General features: G+C 47.3%; 1 protein-coding gene across 3 annotated transcripts in view; it reads left to right on the forward strand.

Annotated features, from left to right (window-relative positions):
* Nucleotides 1-17,438, forward strand: part of LOC139050495 (uncharacterized) — a 167,028-nt gene that overhangs the window by 112,329 nt on the left and 37,261 nt on the right. For 2 of the 3 annotated variants that reach the window (XM_070526939.1, XM_070526941.1), the window contains exons 9-10: nt 2,076-2,223; nt 7,057-7,175. In XM_070526939.1, coding sequence (XP_070383040.1) covers nt 2,076-2,223; nt 7,057-7,175 — 267 coding nt within the window. The remainder of the gene's footprint in view (nt 1-2,075; nt 2,224-7,056; nt 7,176-17,438) is intronic. The other variant, XM_070526940.1, reaches the window with a different exon arrangement.

Genomic DNA, 17,438 nt, shown 5'->3' on the forward strand with positions numbered 1-17,438 from the left:
TTAAAACTGCGCTTACTACGGCGACTCTAGCAGGAGATCATGTGCTCACGGGGGAACATTTTTATTTGGTGTGCTATGCCTGTTTCTTTAGTACCGGTGCGCGGTCTATTTTTCCGCCCTCTGTGGCCATTTTTGAATTTGAGAGTGTTCGGGGCAAGGGCGTCTACTACGGCGGCCACGATTCGCGTGGCCAATGCCATATCAGCCGCCGTGGTTATCTCCACTCTGCCCGGAGCGTCGTGCGAGGAGGCAATAGAGGCACCATAGAAGCCGCCAGAAAAGTACCCGCCTCCTTCCTTGGCTTACCCCCTTGCCTCGTGCCCCTGACGAGAGGGCACGAATCCGGGCCGCGTTCCTCGCTCGTGCACGCGATATTGAAAGAGTGATTGTGAAGAGGAAGAGGCGCTGAACACAATTAGCGGAACCGCGTTCGACCGCTCACCCTCACACGCTTTACCTCATACGGAAACTCACGGCGACGGCGACGACAGAAAGATGACTAGAGTGTCCATGTAATTGGCATCGGGAAAAAATGGTTCTGCAGTACTAACGCACATGGTTTATTCTAAATAAAAGAAAGTTTGACTGAAGCAGGTAATTAAATTCAGTATAACCAATGGCTATGGGTGCATAAATGTTTCTTTGACTACTTCGGAACAGGAATCCTCGCGCACTGTTCTTATCGACCAGCAATGCTGCAAATTTGTGCTCACCGGATGTACTTTTACGAATATTCACCAGTCGCAAGTAAAGTCGCAGGGCAAACACCAAATCAAGCTGGCATAGTGCGAGAGTTTACGCAACAATGTCAGGACGATGAAGGCGATTTAAGATGCTTGTCGATGGAAGATTGACGATGAGAGGTGTATCTATTTATAAACACGACATAGATCTAGTCACATTCATTAATTCTGTACAACTCTATAGGAGTGGCACATGCCCGTTCTAGAGAACTGACCAACAATGGACACGCACCTAGCTGATCTCACGTTGATTGAATCAATAAAAAAAAACGGGTAAAACTAATTTTTTTTATGTAATGCGCTGTTGCCCAAAGGGGTTAGTGGGCTAAGGAATCTGAAATAAAATATATATCCTGGATTCTTGGCTACATAAAAGCACATCGGAAGATTCATAGCGACGCCATCTGGTGACGGGAAGCAACTTTCTGTACCTGATCTTACACAAAAATGAAGCTAGTACCACTTTTCTCGGACAATTGAAGGCCACCTAGTATAGATTTGAGCCTTCCTTGGCCCTTGCAAAAAAGGCGAACTTGCAATTTGCCTTGTTTTTGTAAATTCTTCTCAAACCACTTGAGCACTTCTTCGACTTGACGTCTGGTTACTTCTTTGGTCTCGGTTGCTGAACTACTACAATCGCAGCCTTTGACATTTTTCACTGGTTGTTTATTTGCTTTAAAACATGTCAATGGGGTGTCCTTTCTCATTTGCGCAGGTGCTGTGTAAACGCTGCTTTTTTTGTGATAATACCGTGATTTAGTGTGGGGCGCTATTATCAGCTGACTACCCGTTCACTTTTGTCTCAGCAGTATGAAAATCGTACGCTGTTACGGACGGAAACCAACTAAGCACAATATACTTCCTTTGTCCTCTGGGTGCGCTAAGGCTGACTCGGTATGTCACTTGAAAGAAGTCCATCCAGGTATGCTACATCGAAAAAGAAAGGATGGGAGTCCTTAACGGGAATTATTGTTTATGGGCCAACTTCGCATCATCGGCTAGAATAGCTCACTGCCGTTTATTTCTCGCTGCTTTACCGAGCACCTTAGGCGCAACTCTCACCCTGGACGGGTGGGCCACTTTTCTCTCCACATAAGCTATCTATACGTTCTTTTTCTTCGCTTGCTTTTTTTTACATTTTCTACTTAATATTACTTTGCCTATTTGACTGCAAATCACATTGTCTAATTAAAGAACTGTGTTATGACTTCAAAACTGGTGATTATTCGTTTCGGAAATGCAAATCCATCGAGTGGTTTGTTTTCGCAAAGATATCGCGGTTATGACGTAGCTGCCGTGGACGCCACATGTACGCCAAATCTTCCGTTGCAGCAGAGTGGAACCATATCACTTGGACGGTGTAGCTGGCGATCTGAGCGCGCTTCGTAAAGAAGGCATCAAGCACTACGGACTGCTCACGGTGTGGGCGATTCGCTCCGACTTCAGCTACATAACATCGTATATGAAAGCGCTGCTTGAGGTGAGTGAGGGTTGAGTAATATATATATATATATATATATATATATATATATATTATATGCCGGCAATAGACATCCTGTTTAGGCTACAACATAAGCCCGTTCTACGTGGCGCGTTAGCAACTCCATGGCACGTCAAACTAGACTGGCAGAACCGCTCTTGATCTGTCGTCAATTTCATATGCCTGGGTTGATGCCACTTTTACGCAATATCTTTTTTTCCAGGTCGCAGGATATATCACATAGGAGCGCGTAATGTACGATGTGCGTTGTGTAGATATTTAAACGCTTCGACGTCTCGCCCCAACTGAGCATACGAATACATTCTTATCTATGCAAAGCTGCACGAGCTCCAAGAAAGGAATTAAATGGCGCATTAGTGCTCCGGCCTTTGCAACGTTGCGTTGGCTAGGCATCGAAACCACCCGCTCATAATTTCCTACCCTAATGTCATGATTAGGGCTTTGTCCTGTAACCTGAAATTGAATGTGTGTTTGAGATGCTCATGTTAAACGCCATAGATGTGTACCTTGAAATCGTTCGTATACTTTCATTTTTGCTTGGAAACGCTGTAAGCTGCAGCGCAAAAGTTAATAGAAGTGGTATGTTGAAGGCGGGGAGTCTTGCTTCATGCAATTATATTTTTGTTTACCAGCCGAAGAAGCAGAGATGTTTGCTTGAGCCAGCTACATAACAGAAGCCGAGTATTATTTTGAGCAGGAGCTAATTCAATCGCAGCCCAATGGGACGCTACTCAGCAATTAAAAAGAAATTTCAAAACATCGTGTACTATTCCAAATCTTTATTTTTATTATCTTGCGGTAGTATGTAAATTAGGCAAAATATTCCTTTTTTTATCACTCCGGCACCTCAGCGCTGCTTTGCTAGTGTGACATCCTGAATTTCAAAATATTTTGTTATTTGAGCCGCTGTGGATCAGTGAAACTTACTAAAACTTAATATGTTTACCCTTTGGCTATGTTGCGAATAAAGAGTAGCCTAAATTAAGCGATAAACGTTATGTAGGCTCGAGCATACGCCATCAAAATCGGTGACGTCACGACAAGCTGAAGTGCAAAGTTCAATGCCGCGCCGCCACGTCTGTTTAATTTTTCATGTATTTTCGGGGTTGGCAAACGTATTATCCTGGCAAGGGTTGTGATTTCGGCACTGCATAAATGTGTTGCAATGATACAGGTCAAATTATAGTTTGTCTAATGTCCCCTAATATTAAAATATGCAGTAAGTAAAAGTAGTGTTGAATATTATTTCTCAGAAGAATTGATTTGTTTTACAGTTGGAGCCACCATTTAATTAAGGCAGCGTACACCACGTGATAATTTTTATCTTACAAGGGCAGGTTGACGTGGCAGTGCTACAGATTGCAGTATAGAAGCGCTACAAGGAAGTTGGCTAACCCGAGCCTTTATATATGCGATATAATTTGGTATTGTTTTTTTTGTTTTTTTGGTGGTTGGGGGCTTTCTATAGGCCTACCACAAAGTACGAAAGCTTTAAAAAAAGAGTTCCTGAACGTGGAGTGCTAGTTCGTTTCAGCCATAATTACGCAGTTGTCAGTTACGACTGCTATACTGGGTATGACCAGCATGTCGGATCGGCAAATACCAAAAGAGCCGCCTTAGTTATTGTTACACGTCAAGGAAATGGTGTTTCTGTGTACATACACATATACAGTAAAAGCTCGTTAATTCGAACCGCAAGGGGAAGCCGCTTCAGCTCGAATTAACGAAAGTTCGAACTAACGAAATTGAAGGAGAGCAACGGTACACTGCGATTTGGAAGCAGTAGGGAATGTCAGAAATTTGGTGAGTCAGAAAGTGATGGCGTGTACCGCGGGCACACGCCATCATCAAGTCGAAGCCATGGGTTCGACTGCGCCACACCACCGATGTCCACCGAAATGAACGTTAGCCGAGGCTTAACACCATCACAATGAATCGCGACGGCCGATACCTCCTAAGCTGAAAACAGAGGTACACAACCGATGAAGACTGCCGAGACAAAGACGCCGAACATGTGAAGGTGGCGAAGGCCCTGATTCGCTGGTTCTTGATTGCAAGCGCAGCTGCGACGTACTTGATTCGCTGTGTTTTGGCGCTTGCCGTGCCATCTCCGCACAACCTAGCAGCTGTACAAGATTTGCAAAGCCTCCAAGATTCGCAACGGGCAACAAGTCTCTGAGGTTAGGTAGAACGGAGAGGCGGCAGCCGCCGCTGCCTTCTGGCGGACCCTGCGTCGGTTAGATTTTTTTCCTATTTTGCCTTCTCTCGCCATTCTCTCCGTTTAGGAGGCAATACAGCCTTGTGTGTAGGCAGTAGGCGCGTTTCTCTGGCCGTGTGCCAGGCGAGCGTAGTTCGAATTATCCGTGAGGGAACCTTCTCGCGTTCGAATTAACGGACTTTTTTATACATAGACTTCTGTGGAGCTTGGCCGGACCAAATCGTACAGTTCGAATTATCCATAAATTCGAATTATTGAAGTTCGAATTTACGAGCTTTTACTGCACATCAGGTTAAATGCGACGTGGAAAGCTTCTGGCCTCTAGCCTTAAGAAAGTTAGCTGAGGAAGCACTTAGTGGGCTTTTACAGGCTAGTAATTAGGCGAAGACACTGATCTAAAGAAGCAAACTGAGTTTCAAAAATAACGCAGCCAACCCAGCATACAAATTTTCTTAATAGAAGACCGTACTGATCGTAAAGGATGATACCGCATAATTTTAAGTAAGCTTGAATAAATAAAATGTCCTGTGACAACGCGCGGATATTCGTTGAAAAGCAGCAATTGCTTGTTAGGCTATACAAGGGTGCCTAATGCAGTATTAGGCGTTCTGCAAAAAAAATATATAAAGGTTTACATGTATCTGATAGTTTTAATGCTGTTTGATATGTTACTTTGTCTCGTGAATATTTGGGCGCAGTAAAAACAGCGGATTTTAAATTCTGGGCATCTTTTCTTTTCGGAGGAACCTTCGACAAGGCGGACGGAATATTAAACCACCTTAAGGCTCCTCCTGTCAGTCATCTGTCCAAGTTCTCGATAGCACTGACACCCTTCCTGCAGGGCTGTGCGGCTCACTGACAACACTTCAGCCGGCATATGCAATTAGGACACCGGCGGTGTGAGAGGCTGACGTTAGGGTGCTCCCTTTAACACTTGACCAAACTGTAGATGCCTACAGACATTTCCGGCATAACTAAAGTGTTTCTTCGTCGTGCGACACAATGTTCGCGCCTCAGACGCAACCGAAACGCCTCTCCTGCAGTGTCCGGTTCAGAACCGCACACAGGTCATTTTCGTGCGCTGCTCGGATCGAGGTCGCGGGCTTTATTTTAGCAGCACAATAAAGAATTTCAGGTCGCGCAAAGTGTTCTGTAGTCTTTCACTAGAGCATGCTGAATAAACAGATCCTTAGTTTTGGCACGCAAAGCACTGATTTTATGGAGGCAAAAGGCGTAGCGCATCAGGGACAGGACAAAAGGAGAACACAGAAATGGACAGAGCGCCAAACGTGTGAGTCGTCTGTGTTGTTCTTTTGTCCTGTTCCTGTTTTTGCCTCCATCCTAATGTACTAACAAGTGCAATGTGCAACTTTAGCCAGATTGCACACATTAAAGCATGATACGTTAAGCCCTCTGTATTGGCACCACGTCTTCGTTGAACAGCGGTAGACATGCCGAGAGATATGCTTTAGCATACCGTCCTGGCGTGCCATCGCAGAGAGTGTAGATAGAAGTGATTTATGTAATAAAGGATTATGTATGAAACGTTCCGAATACACCCCGCATTACCGATGCTGATGTTGTGGCACCATCTGGTAGGTGGAGATCGAAAGCTTCGCGACTTAGTACCATCTCGCTAGGCATACCATCTTCAAAGCAAACAGCTAATCTGTGTAATTCGAACAAATCATGGCTAATACGTTTTCATCAGCGTGAGATCATTCTAAGTAGTGACCAATTTTAGGATTTATTTCTTGCTCGCACGACACCAAGAAAGTATAATGGGTGAATTTGAAACAAAGTGGTCGCTCTGAGCTTATCGAAAGGGCTGCACATTCACGGTGACTTGCGGACGACAGCGCAATAATGAGCTACACAAGGTGCGCATTCGCAGTGGGTCAAACGTATCACGTGTCATGGAAAGATTTATGACAATGTGTGGTTGCATAGCTTATTAGCAACCCGCAGAGACAACGCTGATGTTCCTGCTAATACGGTGCGTTTCTTTTCCACATGGGCAACTGCAAGGTACTCGAACAATTGTATGTAAATGCTGCTATTTCGCCCCACGTGTTCAAGCAGCGTGTGTTCTTAATTTTGGATCTTAAAAATTGCTTATTATTTATTTTACAAGAACGCGAGTGCAACACATCGCTGCTGACCTCCTAATAATGGTATTGTCGACTGCTATTAAAGCACCCACTGTATATTTTCCATGACCGCGTCGCCAGTGGGCACTATCGCTTGTTCCGTAAAATTGCCGAAGTGACGCATACAGATACTTGTGCATAATTCTGTGTGTCGACATCCCCAATTGGAGCGCTCAGGCTCAGTGTGTATTCAAAGCCTTACGAGCAAGCGGAGAGCAGACGTGCATCTCCTGTTTAGTCTTTCCTACACTGGGTATCTTCTCTTTGCGATGGGGCTGCTCATTAAAAGTGCATATGCGACATGGTAGAAGTCAGACACTGTATTTAAAGAAAAATATACAGAGCGATGTGGTTACGAATGCAGGTTTACACTTGTTCAAGCTCTTATTTTGTAGGCAACGACTAGAAGCATATCGTGTCCGTCGTGTTTTGCTGGTGTTGCAGAAACTTAAACAGCTCCAGGGCGGGGACCAGACAGCGAAAACCGTCATCGCCATCGGCTGCGAAGATTACAGCGGTGACTTCTTTTCCAACTTCACAGCGACACTCACGGAAGTTGCCAAGTAAGTGATAAGAGAACCCCATTGAGGGTGAACGAATATGAATATGTTCAGTGAAGCTGTTGTAAGCTAACGCTTAAGCCAAATAGCAAGAGTGTACCTAACACCGACTGCATGTACTACGAAAGCAACTTCACGAACGCCATACTAGTATTTATCGAGAGCTTCCAAAGTGGCACTAGGCGCCAGCTGGAAATTGGTGTCTATGGCTAAGAAGATTATTAATGGGGTTGTTAGAGAAACTTAAGAGGTAGCTTTCCCTCGGGGTCATGAGGCCTCAACTTTCCCTAATCAAATGAACGCGGAATGTCAGAATGGTCTGATGAGGCTACCTCCCGAAGATTTTTATTAAATTGTTTCTTTTGGAGTGAAAGGCTAAATTCTAGCAAGTGGGGAAGAAACGTTTCAGTGAGGACCGTATAATTGCAAGAAAATGCACAAATTTTTTAAGACAAAAATAAAACGAGCCCGAGGTTTGCAAATCTGTGCACCAATGTGACTTTGCAGCAAATCATACATGTATATGTACACATGCATATTTACATCCGCGTGAATATATGTTCTGTTACCGTCACAAGTAAGTGCATCATCTATAGAGGCCAAATTTTATATATGAGTTGACAGCTTTAAGAATTAGTCATAACGTTTACGTCTATCATGCAAACGTACTTTGCACAAATTAGTGGAGTATTGCAGATCTGCAAACGGTTCATTCGGCCCTCTTTAGATGTCGCATTAGGGGCAGATTAGATATTGTGACTTATGTTTAAATACGAAGCTTCAAGGTCGACAACTTGGTACTTGAGATTGCCTTTGTGTTCTGCAACTTTCAACGAATTTTGTAAAAGATAAGTTTAATAATGAATTCGCTTTTTGTAAATAGTACATTTAAACTTTTCTTGATATAAAATATACCATCGCCGCCATATGCACGGTGAATGCCAAAAAAGATTTTACGTTCTTCCAGTATTTAGATACAAGCTACCAAGCCAAAGTTTTCTCTTAATGACCAAAGCGCGCTGCTTGTATTTGGGAGCGAATTTAAGACACATTCGCTTTGCCATGAGAGGGAGGATAACCAGCACCTTCTTGCCTTGATGGTATTACACCGTGGCATTCCACAGTCATTTCAGCATATGCCCTGTGAAATCCGGTCATAGGTCGACGAAACCAACAATTAGTAGAATTGGTCAGACTCACTCGAACTGAGTCTGAATAAAGCTAGTGGATGGATGCAAGGGCAAGGTCGATCAACTTGTGTTACTTTCTAGTCCGAGTAAGTGTAAATCTGGGTGGGTCGAATAGCCTGCGAATGAGAGGTGCTCTGAGTGTGACTAAATAAAGGCGAGTAGAAATGTTCTCTGCTACTCGCCTGAGTGAGTGACAGAAGCGGCGCTCCTGTAAATGAAACAGATAAATAATTAAAACATAAAACGTAACGAAAATGATATTTCCTTACGATTACTCTTTTTTGCAAGAGTTTCGTAAAGCCTTCGATTGAAATAGATGCTGTATCCTACTGCAAGAACCTAAAACACTTGAACAAAACTATTCAGATTTTCATTGCCAGTTCATCTCATTCCATTATCAAAAGTCTTAAAAAAGTGTGACCAAGTATGGTGTTCTTTAGCATACATATCAGGCTTTCTTCTATATTTCTTGTAATAAAGTACTTCTATATGCTCCAAAATCTGCGAAGAAATGTGGTATGCGGATTATTTTATTGTTATCCTTTTTTGATGTCTACAATTTGACAGTGGAAGAAACGAAAAAGGCGTAGTTAAGGAAAGCCTCTTGCTATTGGTAAATAACTAAATAAATGCGCAAAGAATATTGAAGCTTTTTCTTTTCAAGGAATAAAGAAACAGCCTGCAACAATAACTTCTCTTCTCACAATGCTAAGTCGTTAGAACAACACAGCCGGCATTGTCTATTGGCAGTTACGTTTTAGTCATAAATGGATATGATCTCTTTGTAATATTCGGTCATAGTGGTGAAATTTATCTTTTTTGCCCACTTAACTAAGAACACCAATACACTTCTAAATGATTCACTCACGTCATAACTACTGCTTATCAATATGAGCAATTAACAATAGAACACGTAAACAAGTTTTATGCTGTAAAAGGAAGATCCATGCGATCACTGCTAACTTGGCGCACTGAATTCCTATGAGCAAACATGTGGTATCAAATTATTCGGCCACTTACCTCCACAGCCATGATAAAAACTTAGTGCCCTTCCGCTCTATGAAACACGATGATAAGCGAAGCAGTGTATGTGGGTCACTTGATGGCGAACTGCATCTCCGCCATGGATCGACCAAGTATCTCACTATCTTTGGGATGGCCTCACGTATCACGTGTGTTTAACGCCTGCTTCACTTCCGCCGCTGGTCGGCCTGGTATTGCAATATCTTGGGGATATCTGGAGAGCTCGACGCCTGCTTCACCTCCGTTGCGGGTCAGCCTGGAATAGCACAACTTTGGAATCGGCTCACGTATGGGGTGTGTTTAGTACCTGCTACACCCACGCAGTGGGTCGATCCGGTATTGTACTATCTTCGGGATGGGCCCTCGTAAAGGGGGTGCTTAATGCCTGTTTTCCCCACACCGCGGATCCGCCCGGTATTACACTATCTTCGGTATCGACCCACGTATGGGGAGAGCTTGACACCTGCTTAACCCCCGTTGCGAGTCTGCGCGGCACAGCACAACTTCGGAATCGGCACTCGTATGGGAATGGTTTAGCGCTTGCTCCTCCCACGCCATTGGTCGGCCCGGTATTGTACTATCATTGGGATCGGCCCTCGTATGGGGAGTGCTTAACGCCTGTTTCACCCACGCCATGGGTCGGCCTGACGTTGTACCATCTTCGGAATCGGCCCTTGCATGGGGGAGTGCTTGGCGCCCGGTTCACCTGCACCGCGGGTCGTAAGGCATCGCACTGTGTTTGGATCCCGACCTCTTATAGGGAGTGCTTGTCGCCTGCTTCACCTCTGCCGCGGGTCGGCCCGCCATAGCGATATGTTTGGAATCCGCTCACGCATGGGAAGGGATTTACGCCTGCTTCACGTCCGCCGCGGGTCCGCCCAGCATTGCACATTCTGTGGAAACGGTTCAAATAGGGGAAGTGTTTAATGCCTGTTTCACCTCCACCACGGGGTTGCCCGGTGTTGTGTTCCTTCGGGATTACATTCCACACGTGGGCACAATTGTGGCTAAAGTACGCTTTGACAGCTTCGCTGTAAAAGTAAAAACAAATAAGTCGCTTCCTAACTTGAGTCACTGCCGCTTTTCTTTGGGTGAACTAGATTCAAAATACCTCAAAGAATATTAGGTAAAAAGAAAGACTGTCAGAATATGCTTTTACCCAATGAATACGCTTGTGGAATTTCATAAGCAAAACATGTACCCAACGCTGTTTCAAGTAAGAAAGATGTATTATTGGCGGTCAAGTTCCTGTTCCTGCACTCCAATACGCTGGCTTCGAAAATGTCCCCAGGATACACTGAACGAGAGGAAAGGAAACCGAAGGCCCTATTATTTGTTAGCAGTAGTATCATAAGGTGCAAGTAGAGAAAAACATCGAAGGCAGCATAGGGGAAAATAGTTGTACGTAATAATTGAATTGAGAGAGAGAGAGAGAAACGTTTATTAAACGAAACAGTGTCCCGAGCGAGGCCGGGTATCACCCTAAGGTGGGAGGGCTCCTTAGTCCAGGAACCCTCTGGCTTCGACTGCCCTCTTGGCCCTGGCGACGAGTTGTCGCTGGTCTTCCAGGTCCCCGAGGGTTAGCTTGGCCTCCCACGTTTCGAATAGGCCGTTTGCTTCTATTGCTCGTTTTGCGTGCGTTTCTGGTTGCATTTCGCTGCCTTCCTGCCACGGGCATTCCAGGAGCAAGTGTGCCAGAGTGTCGGGTACGTTGCAAAGTGGGCAGAGGTAGCCGTGGAGCGTCGGGTAGAGGCGATGCATTATTGTTCCGTGCGTGTACGTATTACTTCGCAGGCGTCTAAGGATTAGGCTTTCTTCTCTGTCAAGTTTAGGGTGCGGTGGAGGGTACACTCGACGCTCGAGCCTGTAATGTTGCAATATAGCCGAATAGTTGGTGGATACGGCCTCCGCCTCTTCTGTCACGGGTCCGAGAGCGCGTGGGGAGAGGGGAGCCCGGCTGACGTGCTCGCGGGCAGCGGCGTGGGCCGCTTCGTTCCCCTCTAGACCCTCGTGTCCGGGTACCCACGTTACGCAGGTGTACGGGAGCGGAGTGCTTCGTCTTTTTAGTATCTTGAGTGCATCGGCCGAGATGCGGCCCCTCAAGAAGTTTCTGCAGGCGGCCTGAGAGTCGGTGAATATAACCGCTGCGTCTGTGCATGTGGTGGTGGCGAGAGCGATTGCCGCTTCTTCAGCCGTTTCCGGGTTGCGTGCCTTGATGGTTGCCGATGCTAGCTCGGAGCCTTGGGAGTCTACGACGCTCAGAGCGTACGCGTTTCGATGCGGATACTTGGCCGCGTCGGTGTAGCGGGCATTCAGGTCATGCCTGAAACTTCGTTTGATGGCGTTGGCTCTAGCCTGTCTTCTGCTCTTGTGATATATGGGATGCATGTTGCGCGGGACACGTGCGATGCAAATGCACTCTCGAACGTCCGGTGGTATTCGTTCTTTCTTGTCCGTGTCTGCGACATACGTCTCGCTGTAGTTTAGGTGTCGGAGTACTGATCTCCCTGTGGGCGTGAGCTTGAGTCGTTCCAGCTGGCTGTTCTTGTGCGCTTCGGCGAGCTCTTGCCACGTGTTGTGGACGCCCATATTAAGGAGACGTGATGTAGAGGCCATGGCGGGTAGTCCCAGGGCGACTTTGATTGCCTTCCTTATCATGATGTTCAGCTTTTCTATTTCAGCGTTCTTTAAAGCCAGGTACGGCGTTCCGTATGTGATGCGGCTGGTGAGGAGCGCTTGTATTATTCTTAGAGTGTCTTGCTCCTTGAGCCCGCTTCTTTGGCTTGAGATCCGTTTGACGAGGTGCATTAGTTGCGAAAGGGTGCGTTCTAGTCTCGGTAGGCTGGCAGCTCCCGATCCGTCTTTGTGGATGTGGAGTCCAAGTATTCGCATAGTGTCGACTTTCGGGATTGTTGTCCCGTTGAGTGTGATGCTGGGGTCAGGCTCTTCGTAGTTGGGTGGTCGGCCTCTCGTTCTTGCTTTCAGGATGAGGTGTTCAGACTTCTCTAGGGCGCAGCGGAGGCCGCAGGTTCGGAGATAGCTTTCGATGGTGTCGACGGCTTCTTGTAAGCTACTTTCTTGCCTTCCAACGTTCGTAGCTCTGGTCCAGAGCGTGATGTCATCAGCATACATCGCGTGACGCAGATCTGGTATGGTCTCGAGTAGTGGGGGTAGCTTGATCATAGCTACGTTAAAGAGTAGCGGGGAAATGACCGGCCCTTGCGGGGTGCCTCTGTTTGGAAGTAGGAAGCTTTCACTGCGGATGTTGCAGATTCCGACTGTTGCCGTGCGGTCCATCAGAAAGTTTCTGACGTATGCGTAGGTCCTAGTGCCGCAGCCGGTTCCTTCGAGATTGTTGAGGATCACGTCGTGGCTAACATTATCGAAGGCTCCCTTGACGTCTATTGCCACTATGGAGTATTTGCTTCGATTGTTTAGGTGATCTAGAAGGCCTTCCTTTAGTTGTAAGAGTACATCCTGCGTTGAGAGGTGCTGCCTGAAACCGAACATGGTGTCTGGTAGGTGGTCGTTGTCTTCTAGGTACTGGGTAATGCGGTCGTGCACCATATGTTCGTAGAGCTTTCCCGCGCACGAGGTGAGGGAGATCGGGCGTAGGTTCTCCAAGCTGAGAGGTTTGTTGGCCTTGGGGATCATGGTGATGTCCGAGTGTTTCCACACAGCAGGCAGTTCTCCTTTCTCCCAGCACTCATTGTAGTAACAGAGGAGAGCCTCGGTGGCCTGCTGCGGTAGGTTGCCTAGGTGTATGTTAACGATCCTGTCTTTACCTGGGCTGGTATTTCTAGTCAGCTTGGAAAGGGCTACGTGGATTTCGGCCTGCGTGAAGGGTCGGTCGAGTTCTGGATTCGGTTATCCAGAGTATTCTTTGCTGCGAGTTGACGTGGTAGAGGGTGCGTCTCCGCATAGTTTCTTTTGTAGTTCTCGCAGGAGGTGTTCTTCTGATCCGGCGTGGTTGTGGATAAGACTGTGAAGATGTTGCTTCTGTTTCGTTTTGGTGGGTTCAGTGGCCAGGAGTGCGCGTAGGAGGTGCCAGGTCCTCTTCGTGTTCAGAGTCCCCTGTAGCTTGTCACAGAAAGCGTGCCAGTTCTGCCTGACGAGGTGGTCCGCATAGTCTTGAGCCTGCTTGGTCAGGAGAGCGATACGTGTTTTTAGCTTTCTGTTAAGCTTTTGTCGCTTCCATCTCTTCAGGAGGCCACTTCTTTCCTCCCAGAGATGTAGGAGGTGCGCGTCGACCACGGGTGTATCGGCATCGAGTTGTATGATCTTGGTGTGACGTTCTGCTGTGTCTAATACATTTTTGAGCCATTCGTCAATGTCAGTTATGCTTGCTCCGGAATCTAGCTTGTCCCTGAAGGATTTCCAATCGGTTAGCCGTGCAATTCCGGTCTTGGTCTTTTTACGGGTGTGTGCTACATCTAATTGGAGAATATGGTGATCGCTACCTAAGGTTTCCTGGAGTCGACTCCACTCTGCCCAGGGGACGTCCGCAGTAAAGGTAAGATCGGGGTTTGTGTCCCTGGAGACGCTGTTTCCAATTCTCGTGGTCTGGAGGGGATCATTCCAGAGGGTGAGTCTGTGTTGCTGTGCGGCATCGTGCACTCTAGCACCCTTCTTTGTGGTGGTATGATAGCCCCATGCCGTGTGCGAGGCGTTAAAGTCTCCCAGTATGACGAGTTGGTGTCCATTCGTGGATTTCCTCATTTCTCGTACAAACTGATCGAAGGCCGGTAGCTGGTCGCGAGGCGGGCTGTATACGCTGGCCACGAATAGGCTTTTCTGCGTCTTTCGTTCCGGTAAAACCTCGATTAAGGTGTGTTCGGTCTGGGTGTTCTCTATGTCATGTTTTTGGGCTGTCAGAGTTTTCTTCACCAATATGGCAGTTCGTCGGGTTTGTGCATATGTGGCGTATCCTTGCAGTCGGACGTTCTGCGTGTTGGTTTCCTGTAGTGCTATGACATCCGGCTGGTTCAGCTTGACGAATTCTTGTAGATTGGCGTGTCTAGGGCGGTATGATCGGCAGTTCCATTGCCATATGCGTATAGTTGACTGCTGGTTCTTTGCCTTGTGGTTAGGGATCGCCATCGTCGATGGATTCGAATTCGCGTCGGCGATCGCGAGTGGGCGAGACCGAGCAGGAATCGCTGTGGCTGTTCGCCCGTGCCTTCTTCCGACTCGTGGGGCGTGAATTTTCGAGCTGTGCCTTGGTGATGTAGTTGTTCTTCACATGCGCGATAAAATTGTTGAGCTGTGGTGCGATACCATCTATTTTGGCGTTTAACGTGGCGATCTTGTTCTCGAAGGTAGCGGCTGTTTTTTCGACTGCTGATTGTACAACTTTTTCCATTGTGGCGTGAATGTTCTTCATAAAGGCTTCTTGAAATATCAGGCACCTTGCATCTACTATGGCTTCAACGTCGGCCTTGGTCAACGTCGTTCCCGAGGCTCTGTTTATGTTTTTGAGCTCCTGGCATTTTTGATGCAGCTTGTCTGTGAGTTCTTGTTGTTCTTTGCATTTTTGAAGCAGTTTATCGGTGAGCTCTTGCTGTTTCTGTTGACTGCGGAGTAGCTTGTCTATGAGGTTATGCTGGCTTTGCAATTGGCTGTGCTGATTCTCCAGTTTGCTCTGCTGGTTCTGCTTTTTGTTTTCTAGGACCCGTATGACTGCGGCTTGGGCCGATGCATCCAAGCTGCTCGTACCACCCGAGCCGCTCGAGCCGCTTACCGCGTCGGCGTAGCTCGCGCGCTTGACTAAGCGGGAGCGAGAGCGGGAACGTGAGCGCGAAGCACTTCGCAGTATTGGCTTGGAGCTGCTGCGTCTAGGGGAGCTGCTCGCGCTGGTGGCCGAGGTGCCCAGCTCCGGGAACTCTTCACTGCTGGATCTCCAGCGGTTGTCTCTTTCTTGTAGTCTGTTAAGCCGCTGTTGCCGTATATTGTAGGGTGGAGGACTTGGCTTCAGTCTCTTCTTGCACTCTGTACTTGCAGTTTCATGCGCTTCTCCGCAGAGCTTGCAGGTCGGTGTGCAGTCATGGTCTTGTGCTTGTCCAGTCTTGCCGCATTTGTAGCAAAAATCTGGGATCGGTTTCGGACAGACGTCTTGGCGGTGTCCCATGTTGCCACAGGTGCGGCAGTACTGCACTGACTTGCGATATGGTCTGCAGCGGAAGTCTACGCTCTGGAAGATGATGTAGTAGGGAACGTGCGGTCCTTCGAAGAATACGACTGCCGCGGTCGACTGACCCATCTTTCGGGCGTGAAGAACGGTGTATCGTGCCGGTGCTGCCATAAGTTCTGCGGTGCTTGTTCCTGGTATGAGGCCATTGATGACGCCTCGGGAGACGTCGTCAGGAGTTCGTATGTTGCCTTTGACGTTGTGGTAAGTGCCTCCAACCTGTATTCTGTTGATGCTGACCAGCATCTTTGCGTCTTCCTTGTCAGCCGTGCTTGCGATGAATAAATTTTCGATTCTCTGTACTTGTACGCGTACTTTGTCATTGAAATCCTGCTGTGATAGCCCACTCGCTCTTCCGATGGCGTGCACGACTGCGACGGTATTCCATTGGGCGAGGTCGAGACCTGCTTGCGGGCGGTAGACGATCTTAAAGTCGTCAAGTGGCAGGGGTGGCATCCTGGGTCTGCGTTGTCGCTGTGAAGGTGCTGCATTGGGCATTTGCTCATCGGTTGGTTTTTTTGCCGGCGTCCTTGAATTCGAGGTGTCCTTCTTGGCTTTCTTGTTTCTTGTGATCCAGGCGCTTTCCGCTTCGATTGTTCGGCCGCTTTCTGCATCATAGTTCCAGGTACCTTCCCCGGTGTTTTCTTCCGTCCTGTCTGTTTGCATTGCATTCGCTTCATCCTCTTTCTGGTTTGCCATTTCGCTTGCAGCAGCTGCCTCTCGGCTCATCGTAGGGGCTTTTCGCCACGGCATGGGCGAGCGCTCGTGTAATTGAATTGTGTTTCTGATGGACCGCAAGGCAACAGTCGGAATCTGCAACATCCGCAGTGAAAGCTTCCTACTTCCAAACAGAGGCACCCCGCAAGGGTCGGTCATTTCCCCGCTACTCTTAGTGACTAATCGTGTAATAATTGAATTGAAGAAATGATAAAAAATAACGGAAATGAAAGTGGATGAAAACACAACTGGCCGTATGTGGGGCACGCAGCCACGTCTTCGCATAATGTGTCTGATTCTCTTTCCAATTGAATTACCGCTGTGGCGTTTTGCCATCTACTTTTTTGGGGTATTAATGTTTATCTACTAGAATAAACCTGGGGGTATTAGCCAGCGCCAACACTTACGGCATTGACGGCGGATGTGGAACATCCTTTGTATAGTCTGCATCACATGTACGTCATCTTTTTGGGTGACGGCAATTGGTTCATCGAGGCCACCATACCTTCTCAGAGCCACCACGTTGAAAATCTACGAAATTCATGCGGTAGCTATGTCGCTCTGGTGCTGCACTCCTGAGCGTGAGATTGTGGATTCAGTTCCGGTCGCGGCTGCCGCATCGCGATGTGGGTTGTAATGGACAAACGCTCCTGTACTATAATTAAGGTGCAGGTTTGAGAACGTCGAGTAGTCATAATTCACAGGGGGGGGGGGGGAGGAACTTGTGAGGATTGGTAAACCATTTTATTTTGCCAAAGCACATTACTCACGCGACGTCGACTGAGGTGTTCGTCTTGCATGTTTCATCGTCTGTGTCCCGCCAGCAACGCATTTTTGCAAGTTCAAATGGTTATCATTCGCTGCGATTCAACACTTCAGCATGCCTCACAATGAGATCGTGCTTTTCCTACGTAACAAGCTTAAATGTAGCTTCTCTAGGGCCACGCATTATTTCAATTCGCTTATATCATGGAACGCAGCTAAATCAGTGAATATGCCAACAATATGCGGCATGTGACATGTGAATGCTACGTGTTCAGAGCTAGTGGCGCTGTCTTGTCACGTTGGAGAAACGCTGATGAGATAAAGAATTGTAGCGAGCGGGAGCGCAAGCCATAATCTGGAGTGACTAATTTAATTTACCATTCC

The sequence above is a fragment of the Dermacentor albipictus genome, chromosome 10 (assembly GCF_038994185.2).
Source record: "Dermacentor albipictus isolate Rhodes 1998 colony chromosome 10, USDA_Dalb.pri_finalv2, whole genome shotgun sequence".
Taxonomy (NCBI): domain Eukaryota; kingdom Metazoa; phylum Arthropoda; class Arachnida; order Ixodida; family Ixodidae; genus Dermacentor; species Dermacentor albipictus.